The following is an 11,789-nucleotide window of genomic DNA, read 5'->3' as shown; positions in this document are numbered from 1 at the left end:
GCTGTTCAATAATTGTTTTGACAGTTGGTTAAATTACGTCATCGTGACGTCAAAAACGCGCTGCTCGCTCCATGGAGCTCGAAAACGAATGCGGCCTCTGTCTATGTGGCAGCACTGTTTGTGATTGGTCATTTTGATCAATTACAATCTCTACCTAGTGTGCTGAGATTGACGCAAATGTCTTACAGTACAAAAAAACAAACGTTAAGAAAATAGTTTATTAAAAATTGATAAAGTAGAACTAAATTTAAAAAGTAGTAATTAAACAAAAATGTAAGACAACACAACAATTTTTTTAAATCAGGCCTCAGGCTTATTCCTTTCCAGCCACAGATCTAATTTAACCTTTAAATACTCAACAGAGGGCTCAATTTTGTCGCAATACTTGATAAACGCCGCCTGTCCCTCCTCTTTTTTATTCACAATTTCCTTAGTAAGGCTTGCCTTGCTGTCTATTTTGCGAAACATTTTACCAGGAGAGCCTTGTCGCTAAAATTACAAACGTGATTACCTTAAGTTAACAATCGAGGATTGCAACTCACATCAATCTCATTAAAAATGCGAGTTTTTATGCTTTCCAACACTTTCTTGTAATGAACGGCGCCCTTTTGTGATGCATAGTACAGCGTTAAGATATCATAGACGCGTTGAATTTGCCTTCTGCCTATTTTCAATTGTTGTGCTATTGAGAAAATTTTCTTTGAACTTGTACTCGCTAAACTTAAGTTTTCTTTCACTAGTTTTAAATGCAGTAAGCCACAGTCTTCCAGGTCTCTAATTTTCTCAAAACACGGGGTTGGTTCTTCAACTAAAAACGCTCAGTTAGAATCTGTTGGTTGTTTTCTCAATGAGTGTTAAAACCTGCTAGATCAATCACACTATCATCTGCTCGAAGAAGTCTGGCTACAGTTTCAAACAATTTAGTGCCAATGCCTTTCCTTTGGTGAGATGGCAGAACAAAAAATTGACTTATTCTTGGTCTTATTTTATCAGGATAAGCATAGAATTTATAAATTGTACAAAAAGCGACTGGAGTTCGACACAGGCATTTTTTTACTGGATGTTTGAGTTCTTCATAACTGAAATTACCCACCATATTAAGGCAAAACAAATTCTACCACTCCACAACTTACACATAAAATATTAGCCACTTTTCATCATCAAGATCAATGTAATTGGCTGCATCAATAAACCATATAATATAAGTTTCAAATCTAGCATGAAAGTCTTGAAATTCTTTATTGCTGGTATCATTTTTAGTTATCAAATAAGTGGAGGTTGTACAATCTAAAATTAGCTTTTTATTTCAACTGGATTTTCCAAGCAATAAAAGCCTGCTGATAGATTAAAAAAAACCATTTACCTTTTCCTATTCCTTCAAAACTCTTCACAACATCACCATAGATAACATCATGTTTTTCCTCTTTAACCCACTGAAGAAACTCATCAGAACTTTGTGTAAAGTTGCTAGGCAGCCAAGGATTTAAGGCTTTTAATACATCATCAGCCTTCATGCCTGGCTTATTGATTTTCCCTAAAGTTTGCAAATCCAAGTAACACTGGCATGAGTTGTGCAGCAAGCTAATTGTAATACTAACATCCCGATATCCAAATATGGATTCACTGTCAATTTAGAAAAGTTTGAAATAATTTTATCAAATATGTACCACCTGTACCTTTCCCCAAATATTTGATGAGCCATTTCAGGTCTAAAGGAAAGTGTATCACGAGACTTCAAGTCATTCTCATCATAAACTGAAACATGTAAATCATTTTATGTTGCAACAGTCTGAAATATTAACTTACTTATTTGGAAAGTTATCACTTTGCAGGCATTTTTTTTATAAACCATCATTTCTTCTTCACTCTCTTCAGTACAGTGGTCACTGTTGGAGCTTCCTGCAATGGCTTCAGACATATTGCAACTTTATTTTAAAAGTTAATGAAAATAATGCCAAATTACTTATACTTAAAACCACTCCAGGAGGTGTTGAGGTACAGGGAAAAAGGTGGTAGGTTATTTCATTAGGAATGGGGCTCAGACTCAAAATAACTGCAAAACAGTAGCAGTCTAGACAGCTAGCGAGATCAGTGTAGCTAAATTTGTGCTATTTTTCTCTTTGAACACTAAATCTCAAGCTAATTAAGAAATAATCTAATTAAAACAAAAAAAACACTCCAGAGCCTAGACAATTTTTACACATTTGACTAAAATGGCGCGCAATTCTGACGTTGACATGTTTAATGATTTTCAGTTGTCAGATTTTTCAATAAAGAAAGTATCACGTGACCCGGCATTTTTAAAGGTGAAACAAGTATCATAAATTACCGAATTAACGTTATGTTTAAACATCCTTAAATGTAAGACCCATTAACATTTCAAAAATAACTGAAACATTTTCATAAAATCATAATAAGTAAGGATAAAATGCGTTTAAAAGAAATACGACCACGTGATCATTACAACAAACTCGTCTGCGCTGTTGCCACTTTATACAATATCTTGTCTGGTTGATTTGAATTTTACCAGACATTTTACGATTTTTTTCTCCTTTACACAGTGGTTAATTATAACTATCAGTTTTTAATTGATTTTGAACACAGAAATGCTCAGGTAACAAACACAATGGTAACATGTGTAGCATTTGCGTAAATCCCAGTTTGAGATTCGATCAGAATCACAAACCACAAACAGTGCTTTGATTTATGCACATATAAACTTACCATAACAATAAATCAATTAATGGTGTTTAAAAAATATAAATTAAAACCCAAAAACGTGTTTTTTATTATTTTTGTCAACTGCAGGTTGTAGTGCGTTCAGTGTCAAATTTTGCGATCTGGCAATGCTGCTTGTATCATCTCACCTAGTTCTGACATTAGTGACACTACTGACAACAAACAGGTAAAAGTCAAAATAAAAATAGGTTACTACTTTGGAGAGATTTTGCGTGTTTTGAAAATTAATTTGGGGCTTTGCAGTTTTCAACACCTGCCTTTTGCGTTGCAGACCTAGTAGCCCCTAATCGACATGTCTACTTAACATAACCGCGAGCCTGGATCATCCACAGTCAATTAAAGAGTCGTAGAACCCCCTCCACGGACACAAGCCAAGAGCAATCCAAGGCAAGTTATTTATATACTTTTTTGAATTTTGTGTGGTCAATACTGATTATTGTTGATTTTGAATATACAAAGGTATTTTTAGCGAGAAAAACCGCACTGTCATTTAACCGTAGAACACTGGTCTCATAGTGGTTTAGTTTGATTCACAAAGAAATGTCTCTTAAGCCCAGGCCTGTTGATTTCAATGCCACATGGGGGGCTATCAGAGAGACAATTACAGGGGTTATCACCTTAAATCATGTACCTAGAACTGTGTGGAATGACAGATTTTCGTAAGTTAAGTTTGTTTTGAATCAAACACAAAGTTCAACATTTTTTTTGTAAATATGCCATTTGAGCTTTGAACATGTTTTGTTTATAGTGATGTATATTCTTTATGTGTCGCCTATCCTGAGCCTCTGGCTGACCGTTTGTATGGTGAAACAAAGCAGTATTTAATTGATCATGTAGCTCAACTACTTAACAAAGTACAGGAAGATGGGGAACAAAATTTGGTTAAGAACTATTTCCACTATTGGTCACAAGTATGTTCTGAACTCATTAGATTGACAAAAGTTATGGTGTTTTATTTCTTTTAGTATTCAGTTGGGAGTCAATTTCTGCATAGTCTTTATCTGTACCTAAACCATCAACATATAAAATCCCAAAAAATGTCTGATGCTGAAATCATATATGGTAGTACAGACCCATCCAACACTGCTCAAGGTATTTAACTGTAATTTTTTTTATTTTTAAAATCCCTAAACAAATTGTTGTAGACCAAATGGAAATTGGGGAGTTGGCCTTACAAGTGTGGCAATCTAATATGATTTGGCCTTTAGGCCATCAACTTGTAAGGCTTTTGTTGGAAGCCATAGACTTGGACAGAGCTGGTAAACCACCTTCTATTCCTTTAGAGGCTGTCAGAGGAACAATTCTAAGTTTTGTTGAGGTGCAAATTTACAAGAAAAAGTCTCAACTGCAGCTGTACATTGAACTGTTTGAGCAACCATTTTTGAATGCCAGTGGGGAGCATTTTAAAAGGGATGCAGCTTTGCTGCTACAAGAAAAGGATGTTAGCTTGTATATGGAACGGGTTAAAGCTAAAATTGAGGAGGAATTGTTTAGAGCAAGGAGATTTTTACATAGTAGTTCACTACCAAAGGTGTGATTTTTTTTTTTGCACTAAACTTAAAAATTATTGGGTAATGTTCTTAGGTGGCACACAGATGTGAACTTCACATGGTTGCTGAGCATCTCCAGTTCCTTTACAGTGAATGTCAGAATATGGTGAAGTATGAAAAGAAAAAGGACCTGTCTAACATGTATGATTTGCTCAAAAGTGTTCCTAATGCTTTGGTTGCCTTGGTTGACACTGTGTTTGATCACATTAAGAATCAAGGATTGTCTGTAGGTTTTCTCACTTGTTTGTTGACGGTTTTTATTAAAAGCTGTTTTTAACAGGCTATTCACAATCTCCAAGGTGATTCAATACATATAAACTTTGTGGAAAACTTGTTGGCTGTTTACAAAAAGTACAAAGAACTTATCAAGGAAGTGTTCAAGTCTGATCAGAATTTTATGGGTGCCTTGGATAAGGCTTGTAATTCAGTTATAAATCACAGGTACCAAAGTCAAATGTTTAGATGGGAGATTTTTTGATTTTGTTTGTTTACAGGCCTAATGATGGTAGGTCACCATGCAGAAGTCCTGAATTACTGGCTAAATACTGTGATACATTATTGAAAAAAAGTAGTAAAGGCATCTCTGAGACTGAGGTAGTAAAAGATTGCCTTTTAGTTTCAATTTAAATTGTATTTTATTTGAAACAGGTTGATGAAAAGCTATCAGAGAGTATAATAATCTTCAAATACATAGATGATAAAGACATATTCCAAAAGTTTTACTCACGGTCATTGGCTAAGAGACTAATTCATCAACAAACTCAAAGCATGGACGCTGAAGAGGCTATGATAAATAGGCTTAAACAGGTATGTATTGTGACATTGATTTGTCAAGCAACTGATAAAAAAAAAGTGAAATTTCAAGGCTTGCGGCTATGAATTTACAAGCAAGTTACACAGAATGTTTACTGATATGTCAGTGTCGGCGGATCTCAATAATAAGTTCCAAGCCTTTATCAAGCAAGGCGATTTGGATTTAGGAATCAATTTTGGAATTTACGTATTGCAAGCGGGGGCTTGGCCTTTAGGCCAGGCTGTCGTAACCCCCTTTGCTCTACCACAGCAACTGGAAAAAAGTGTTCAAATGGTGAGAGTTTATTTTTTTGTATTTGATCAATTAATAGCTATTTATGTAACCAGTTACGAAAAGATCGATTTTAGGATCTTAGGATCTCTCTGCGCTCGCCCTACAAACATTCATTCGTTACACAATAAGACATTTTCGAAACGTGTTGCATACATAATTTTTTCTAATTTTGACCAAAAAGCGGTAAAAACCATCTTTTAAAGTGATTTAACACAAATATTCACTTTCATAGCACCTTGTATAAACTGTGACAACGACATGTTATGATGGATGTCGCCCATATGTTTCTATGGAAATGCATAAAAACAGGGAGTGATGAAATGAACTTTTCATAACTAGTTACATAAAGTAAAACGTTTCGTCACTCTAATCAGTTTTGAAAAGTGTCACTTTATATGCCAAAATTAGAAAAAACTATAGTTTTGTGTAATTTTGTTTGTTCCAGTTTGAAAGATTTTACCACGACAAGTTTAACGGTCGCAAGCTGACTTGGTTACATCATTTGTGCCAGGCTGAACTGAAATTAGGTAGCATAACCAATATGTCACTCTTATCTGAAATTAATTAGGGTTTTTCCAGGGTATTTAAAAAGGCCGTACGTGGTGACCGTTCAAACGTTTCAAATGGCCGTACTGCTGCTCTTCGAAAAGACTGACCAGCTGTCCTGTAAAGAGATCAGGGAAACGTTGCAGCTTAATTCTGAACAGTTTAAAAGGCACGCCATCAGTTTGATTGATTCCAAGTTACTTCTTGCTGATACTGAGGTAAGATGTGATAGTTGGATTACTTTTCAAAATAGGAAAGTTTAGTGAGCGCAAATTGTCTCTTTGTCTACTTACGGAGGAAGCGTAACTCAGCCACATGTGACAATGTTACAGGACAAAAATTGTAGGAAGTTTAATTTTCTATGATCTAATCACGTGGTTTTAAAGGATAATTTAGCTGAGCAGTCACGTGACCAGTGCCAATATCATAAATCTCAAAATCTTTTATATAGCGATTACTAAAAGGAAACATTTCTAATCCCTGATTTTTGCAACTTTAGAGCATAGTTTGACAGTTTTGACGTTAGTGACAGTTGTCACGTGATCGTAGAACACTCTTTGGCTAGACGGTCACGTGACAATTGTCAAAATAACTGTCATAAATCTCAAAACAAGTTTTATATCTAATACTGCAAGAAAACGTTTCTAAACCCTGATTTTTGCAACTTTAGAGCATAGTTTGACAGTTTTGACGTTAGTGACAGTTGTCACGTGATTGTAGAACACTATTTAGCTAGAAGGTAACGTGATAATTTTCAAAATAACTGTCATAATTTTCAGAAACACGTTTTATATCAACTACTGCAAGAAAACGTTTTTAAATTCTGATTTTTGCAACTTTTGAGCATGGTTTGACAGATTTGATGTTAGTAACAGTTGTCACGTGATTGTAGAACACTATTCAGTTAGACGGTCACGTGACAATTGTCAAAGTAACTGTCATAAATCTCAAAAACACGTTTTATATGAAATACTACAAGAATTTTAAATACTTGTTTCTAAATACTGATTTTTGCAACTTTTGAGCATGGTTGGACAGTATTGACAATTGTCACGTGATTGTAGAACACTATTTAGCTAGACGGTAACGTGACAATTGTCAAAATAACTGTTAAATCTCATACTCAACTTACTATAAACAGAAGAGAGATAGGGCACATGGACCTTTCCTACGTCACAGATATATGGTGTACCAAATAAGTATGTATTTTCACGTTTTTTTCGCAGTAAAATGTTGCGTTGTTAAAAAACCCACTGACGACCCCATTGAGATTGAAAGGTTTGGACTTTTTTTGAGTAATTGCAACAGCTCTGGATATGATAAACTCCCAGAGGGTTAACACTTGTTTGACATTTCTGGTCCGTCTTTGTGTCCCACCAAATTTCAGTTTATAAGTTGTTCTTTGGATAGTTCAGGGCTTGCTAGTCCTGTCACATAATTTCGACTCAATTGAACAAAAAAACTAAAATGTGTTGCTTACCAGGAATTGGACGAAACAGAAACCATTTTGAGATTGAACATGGATTATTCGAATAAACGAACGAAATTCAGAATAACGGCGGCGATTCAAAAAGAGACGCCGCACGAAGTGGAGCAGACAATGAATTCAGTGGAGGAGGATCGTAAAATGTACTTGCAAGCGGCCATAGTCAGAATAATGAAGTCGAGAAAGGTGCTGAAACACAACTTGTTGATCCAAGAGGTAGGTTTCAATTATCTTGTAAAAAAAAAACCGTTTTCTAATGAGTGTTTTTAGGTATATGCCCAGTCTAAAGTGTCCTTCGCGCCCAGCGTACAACTTATTAAGAAATGTATCGAATCGCTTATCGATAAACAGTATATAGAACGGACTCCCCACTCTAGTGAAGAGTACAGTTATGTGGCTTAGTTTATTTACTTTTTATTTAGTTCGATTTTTTTGTTGGAGAGGTTTACTATTTTTTCTCTCGCAGTTGCTGATTAATCAATTTTTGCTCCTCTCCTGTATAATATACATTGTAAATATATTATTACTATAATTATATTTATGTAGAAGTTGTTTTAAGGATTCTTCCAAATTTTTATACAGTTTTTGGTATAGAAAAATGGTTTATCAAATTTTTATTTTCGTTATTAAAGTGAGAATTTGAGGAAGCATTTTTCTGATTAATTATTTGACAAAAAAAGATTTCATTTGTTACTTTGAACTCATAAATCAAAGGTTATTATTAATTGTATCTTGTTTTATTGACACGGTTTAGTAAAAAAAATAAATAAATAAACTGTTTTTATTAAATGTATTATGTAATGTACAACTTTACCCAAAAAGCATGGGAATCACAGTAGTGTTAAAACACTTCACAGTTTATAATTGGTCAAGAAAACCAGCTTTCAGCTTCTTCTTGACCAATCACAGATAAATATCTCTCAAGCCTGAACTAGTTTGTGAGTAACAAAAAATACAATCCATATACAAAATGTTTATTTACGTAGACCAAGACAAATCTGTATTCAAATTAATTCATGTACATACAATAAACACGATAAAACCAGCTAATATATCATATACGGCAAGCTAACAAACTAAGTAAACTGAAGCATTGGTAACTTCTGTAAGTTGAGTATCCAATTCAAGCATGCTTGAACCCATAAAAAGAAAATTTACTGAAAAAGTTCTTGATATATATTTTGTACCACCAACAATAATTATTATCGACGTTTTCACAAAAGCAAACGGCTAAAATTACGTTATAAACACCCAAAATAACGATATACACAATATTCAGAGTTGATTAAATGTTCGCTTGAGCAATGCAAAAGACAAAAATTAGCAGGCTAAAGTGCCCATAGGATCCCAGGCGGGCAACACTATCGGCTCCTGATTAAACACGTCCAAAATGTCTTGAGGAACGTATTTTTTGTCCACGACCACTTCAAAAGTGAATTCGTTAAACCAATCGGCGGTCATCAGTAGATAGCCTTTTTCGCCTCGTTCCTCGCCCCAGGAGTTTTCCACGCGTAGTTTTTGTACTTTTCCTTGTTCCTAAATTATTAAGTTAGACCAAAGTAGGGGTGATATGTGTAAAGGACTACTTACGTCAATATGTACGGCTGTAAAGACCATGGCGTGCGTCATAGCACTTTCACCGTAAAGAAGACGATCGCCTTTACTCATCGTTGTTTGGATATCCACGCCGAACAGTAAAGGAAAATCATGACTAGATTCAACAAAATATTACCAAAATAACTATTTTCATACAATAAACTCACATTTTTAAATCTTGAACACCTAATTTAGCAGCCATTCGCTTACTAACTTCACACCCAAACCAAACTGCTTCACCTTCCTTGATACTCTTAGCAGTCAGTTCCAGTAACAGTTCGACAGGTTGATTGTTGTAAATACAACCTCTACCACCCACCATGTTTCCCAAACAGTCCACAGTGTAGGCTTTTCCATAACTGTTGGTAGACCTGGGATCAGTCACCAGACAAACCTTGTCCTCCACATTGAATAAAGGCTTCACATGCTCGTCGTAAAACTCTTTTGGAGTCAAAGGTCCAACGCTATGGAATGCCTTGTTTTTGTCGTAATAATTCCAGGTAAATGTTTCATTAGGAATACCTGTTCAAGAATTTATGTTAATTGTTGTTTTTATGAAATGAACCAAGTTCTGACCTAAGCAAATGCCAACAATGCGATAAATATTGGTCATTTGTTCTTCTATTAAGCTTTGAACGTCACCGTCACTTCCACCTTTTTGGATTAAATCTCTAATGGCTTTGGCATATTCTCTGAGCTAAACCAACACACTTTTTAGAAACAGCAGTTCAATATTATACACAAGAAAACAGATCCACTTAACAAAACTCCAAAGCTAAGCAGCACCTAACTTACTTTACTCTTTAAAACTTGATTCATTCTAGCACTGGCTTCACAGCTGTAAGATTCAGGAAAATTCTTTTTGGGCATCAATCCATGTTTATTAATTAAATTAACAATCATGTCCCATTGGCCACCATCACAAGTTGGATCCTGCATAAACCCAAATAATCAGTTTTCTGACCAATTTTCAAGCCCAACAACTCACATATAACAGAAAAGAAACCAGTCTGCTGTCCACCGGTTCATTCCGTTTGGCAGTTTCAACAATGTTGTGCAAAAAAAAGTTACACCTTTCAATCTTATCCCAGTAAAACAGGTAACCTTGGGAAAATTCAAAATCTTCTAAGTTGAAGTGTTTGATTACAGGTAGACGAATTACATTTAGGGCTGCAAATAACCAGCATCTACCTGAACTTTTCTGATTGGTTAGTGGTTTAGCCTCTGCATCAATCTGTAGAAGAGCATTCTATTTTTATCCAGATAATTATGGTTGTCAAGTGTGAATTTCTCATACAATGCTTGTAACTTGTTTATGTGATTAATTGCTTGTTTAAATATTAACATTAACCAGACAGGCAAAGGCAATACAAACATTTTGCACAAGGATTAAATTCAATGCTATAATAACTACATAAAACTTTATGCAGGTTAATAGAAACAAAAGAAAGTTTTACCTTAGTGTTGAATACATGTTGGGTGTCTTCTACCACTTTCCTACTTAAGGCCAGCTCGAATGGGTCTTGTTTTGTACAAACATTTTGGGCTAGAATATTCTTCTCCTCGGCCAAAAAAGACTTTTTAAACTTGTCAAAAACTTCCTTAGTTAGTACACCTTTAAAGAAAGAGCTTAATTTAGACATTTTTTTTTTGGTGGCACAATAAAAAAAATGGGTGTTTAATTGCACTTAAAATTTTCCAAGATGACAGTGACAGGTGATAATTTAATTTAAATAGCTGGATAAATGTTTTCTTCAAAAATGGTGCAATCCAGCGAAGATATTTCAGATATTAGTGCAGAAATTAGTTTTAAATTTTCTGACCAACTTACCAGGTTTAGAAGACATTTTCAAATTGTTTTAAACGCACTTTTCCGATAGGACAGTCAGCAAAGCACAGGAGAAAGTGCGAAATGGGAACTGTGAGCTTTCCTTTTTGTATATCAGCTTAAAAGTTTGTTTGGATTACACGACACACACAAGTTCCAAGATAGAAATTAAAATAGAAGCAGTTTTGTTTTTTTTTTTTGTTAGTTCTGACAGTCACCGTGGCGTAGGTCGTTGATTGATTTGCATGTACATTTTTCCATATGCCAACCGATGTCATTTGTCAAAAAATTGTCAAAATAAACTTGCATACGTCGTGGTTTGACTCGTTTTTAAAAACGAGAAACATTGTTAATTGTCACGTGACTGTGTTTATTAAGTTGTGGATAATGTCACGTGATGATCACGATCAGGGATGTGAAATTTCCAGAAAATTAAATTTACGGAAATTGGAAATTCTGAAAATTCAAAAATAATTACATTTTTGTACTATTAACTTGAAGGTATTTAGGCAGTTGAAGTTAATTTTGAAAATAAAAAATTTTTACTTGAAATTTCTTGACAATTCTAGTTTTTAATTTTTCAAAGTCAAACGATGTATGATACCAAAAAAGTGTATAGAATGTAAAAGTTGGATCCCATCAAGATGCATGTGTGATCAAAATTTCAGACCTCTAACCTGAAACGTTCCTGAGATATTGAGCAAAAACTGCAAAAAACGAGAGTCAAATTTGACGCCTTCTAGCGGCTAAACGGGACAACGTAGTCGTGCGCGTTAACGTCACGTGATAACCCCGTTCATTAGCTTTCATATACGGTGTGTTTATACAGTGTGTTTCAAATAAGCGAGATGGACGATTTTCTGGAAAAGTGCACCAAAATTTCGCTCAAATTGGGAATTTCTGCTTTCGAGGTGGTCAAGCTGCTAAATCAAAAACAATTGAATATCGATACAAACA

At 34.8% G+C, this 11,789-nt stretch overlaps 3 protein-coding genes across 7 annotated transcripts; 1 reads left to right on the top strand and 2 right to left on the bottom strand.

Moving 5' to 3' along the window:
* Positions 1–204: 204 nt before the first annotated feature.
* Hat1 (histone acetyltransferase 1) lies at positions 205–2,225 on the bottom strand. Of its 2 annotated transcripts, XM_081976477.1 has the most exons (8): positions 1,964–2,225; positions 1,807–1,908; positions 1,677–1,755; positions 1,364–1,623; positions 1,134–1,287; positions 862–1,079; positions 543–808; positions 205–489 (listed from the first exon to the last, which is right to left on the bottom strand). In XM_081976477.1, the coding sequence occupies exons 2-8, from the start codon at positions 1,853–1,855 to the stop codon at positions 301–303; spliced, it is 1,215 nt and encodes a 404-aa protein (XP_081832603.1). In that variant the 5' UTR covers positions 1,856–1,908; positions 1,964–2,225; the 3' UTR covers positions 205–300. The 2 variants fall into 2 exon arrangements, with proteins under 2 accessions (XP_081832603.1, XP_081832602.1); XM_081976476.1 differs by having other exon boundaries at positions 1,807–2,225.
* Positions 2,226–2,880: 655 nt separating this feature from the next.
* Positions 2,881–8,197, top strand: Cul2 (cullin 2). Of its 3 annotated transcripts, XM_081976459.1 has the most exons (15): positions 2,881–2,927; positions 2,983–3,126; positions 3,199–3,398; positions 3,488–3,650; positions 3,705–3,831; positions 3,885–4,270; positions 4,324–4,515; positions 4,570–4,730; positions 4,784–4,883; positions 4,938–5,096; positions 5,155–5,376; positions 5,822–5,903; positions 5,956–6,140; positions 7,406–7,624; positions 7,679–8,197. In XM_081976459.1, the coding sequence occupies exons 3-15, from the start codon at positions 3,280–3,282 to the stop codon at positions 7,808–7,810; spliced, it is 2,247 nt and encodes a 748-aa protein (XP_081832585.1). In that variant the 5' UTR covers positions 2,881–2,927; positions 2,983–3,126; positions 3,199–3,279; the 3' UTR covers positions 7,811–8,197. The 3 variants fall into 3 exon arrangements, with proteins under 3 accessions (XP_081832585.1, XP_081832586.1, XP_081832584.1); XM_081976460.1 differs by lacking the exon at positions 2,881–2,927 and having other exon boundaries at positions 2,934–3,126; positions 3,209–3,398; XM_081976458.1 differs by lacking the exon at positions 2,881–2,927 and having other exon boundaries at positions 2,934–3,126.
* A 169-nt stretch (positions 8,198–8,366) lies between these two features.
* Positions 8,367–11,046, bottom strand: LOC145727059 (bleomycin hydrolase). 2 transcript variants are annotated; one of them, XM_081976475.1, is made up of 8 exons: positions 10,836–11,046; positions 10,462–10,619; positions 9,993–10,238; positions 9,800–9,937; positions 9,581–9,701; positions 9,172–9,526; positions 8,999–9,119; positions 8,367–8,944 (listed from the first exon to the last, which is right to left on the bottom strand). In XM_081976475.1, exons 1-8 carry the CDS (start codon positions 10,849–10,851, stop codon positions 8,729–8,731), a joined length of 1,371 nt encoding a protein of 456 aa, XP_081832601.1. In that variant the 5' UTR covers positions 10,852–11,046; the 3' UTR covers positions 8,367–8,728. The 2 variants fall into 2 exon arrangements, with proteins under 2 accessions (XP_081832601.1, XP_081832600.1); XM_081976474.1 differs by lacking the exon at positions 10,836–11,046 and having other exon boundaries at positions 10,462–10,662.
* Between the last annotated feature and the right edge of the window lie 743 nt (positions 11,047–11,789).

This window comes from Ips typographus, linkage group LG3 (genome assembly GCF_016097725.1).
Source record: "Ips typographus isolate SLU linkage group LG3, UJ_Ityp_2.0, whole genome shotgun sequence".
Classification (NCBI taxonomy): Eukaryota; Metazoa; Arthropoda; class Insecta; order Coleoptera; family Curculionidae; genus Ips; species Ips typographus.
The sequence above is the reverse complement of the archived record's forward strand: the minus strand, read 5'-3'. Positions and strand labels throughout refer to the sequence as shown.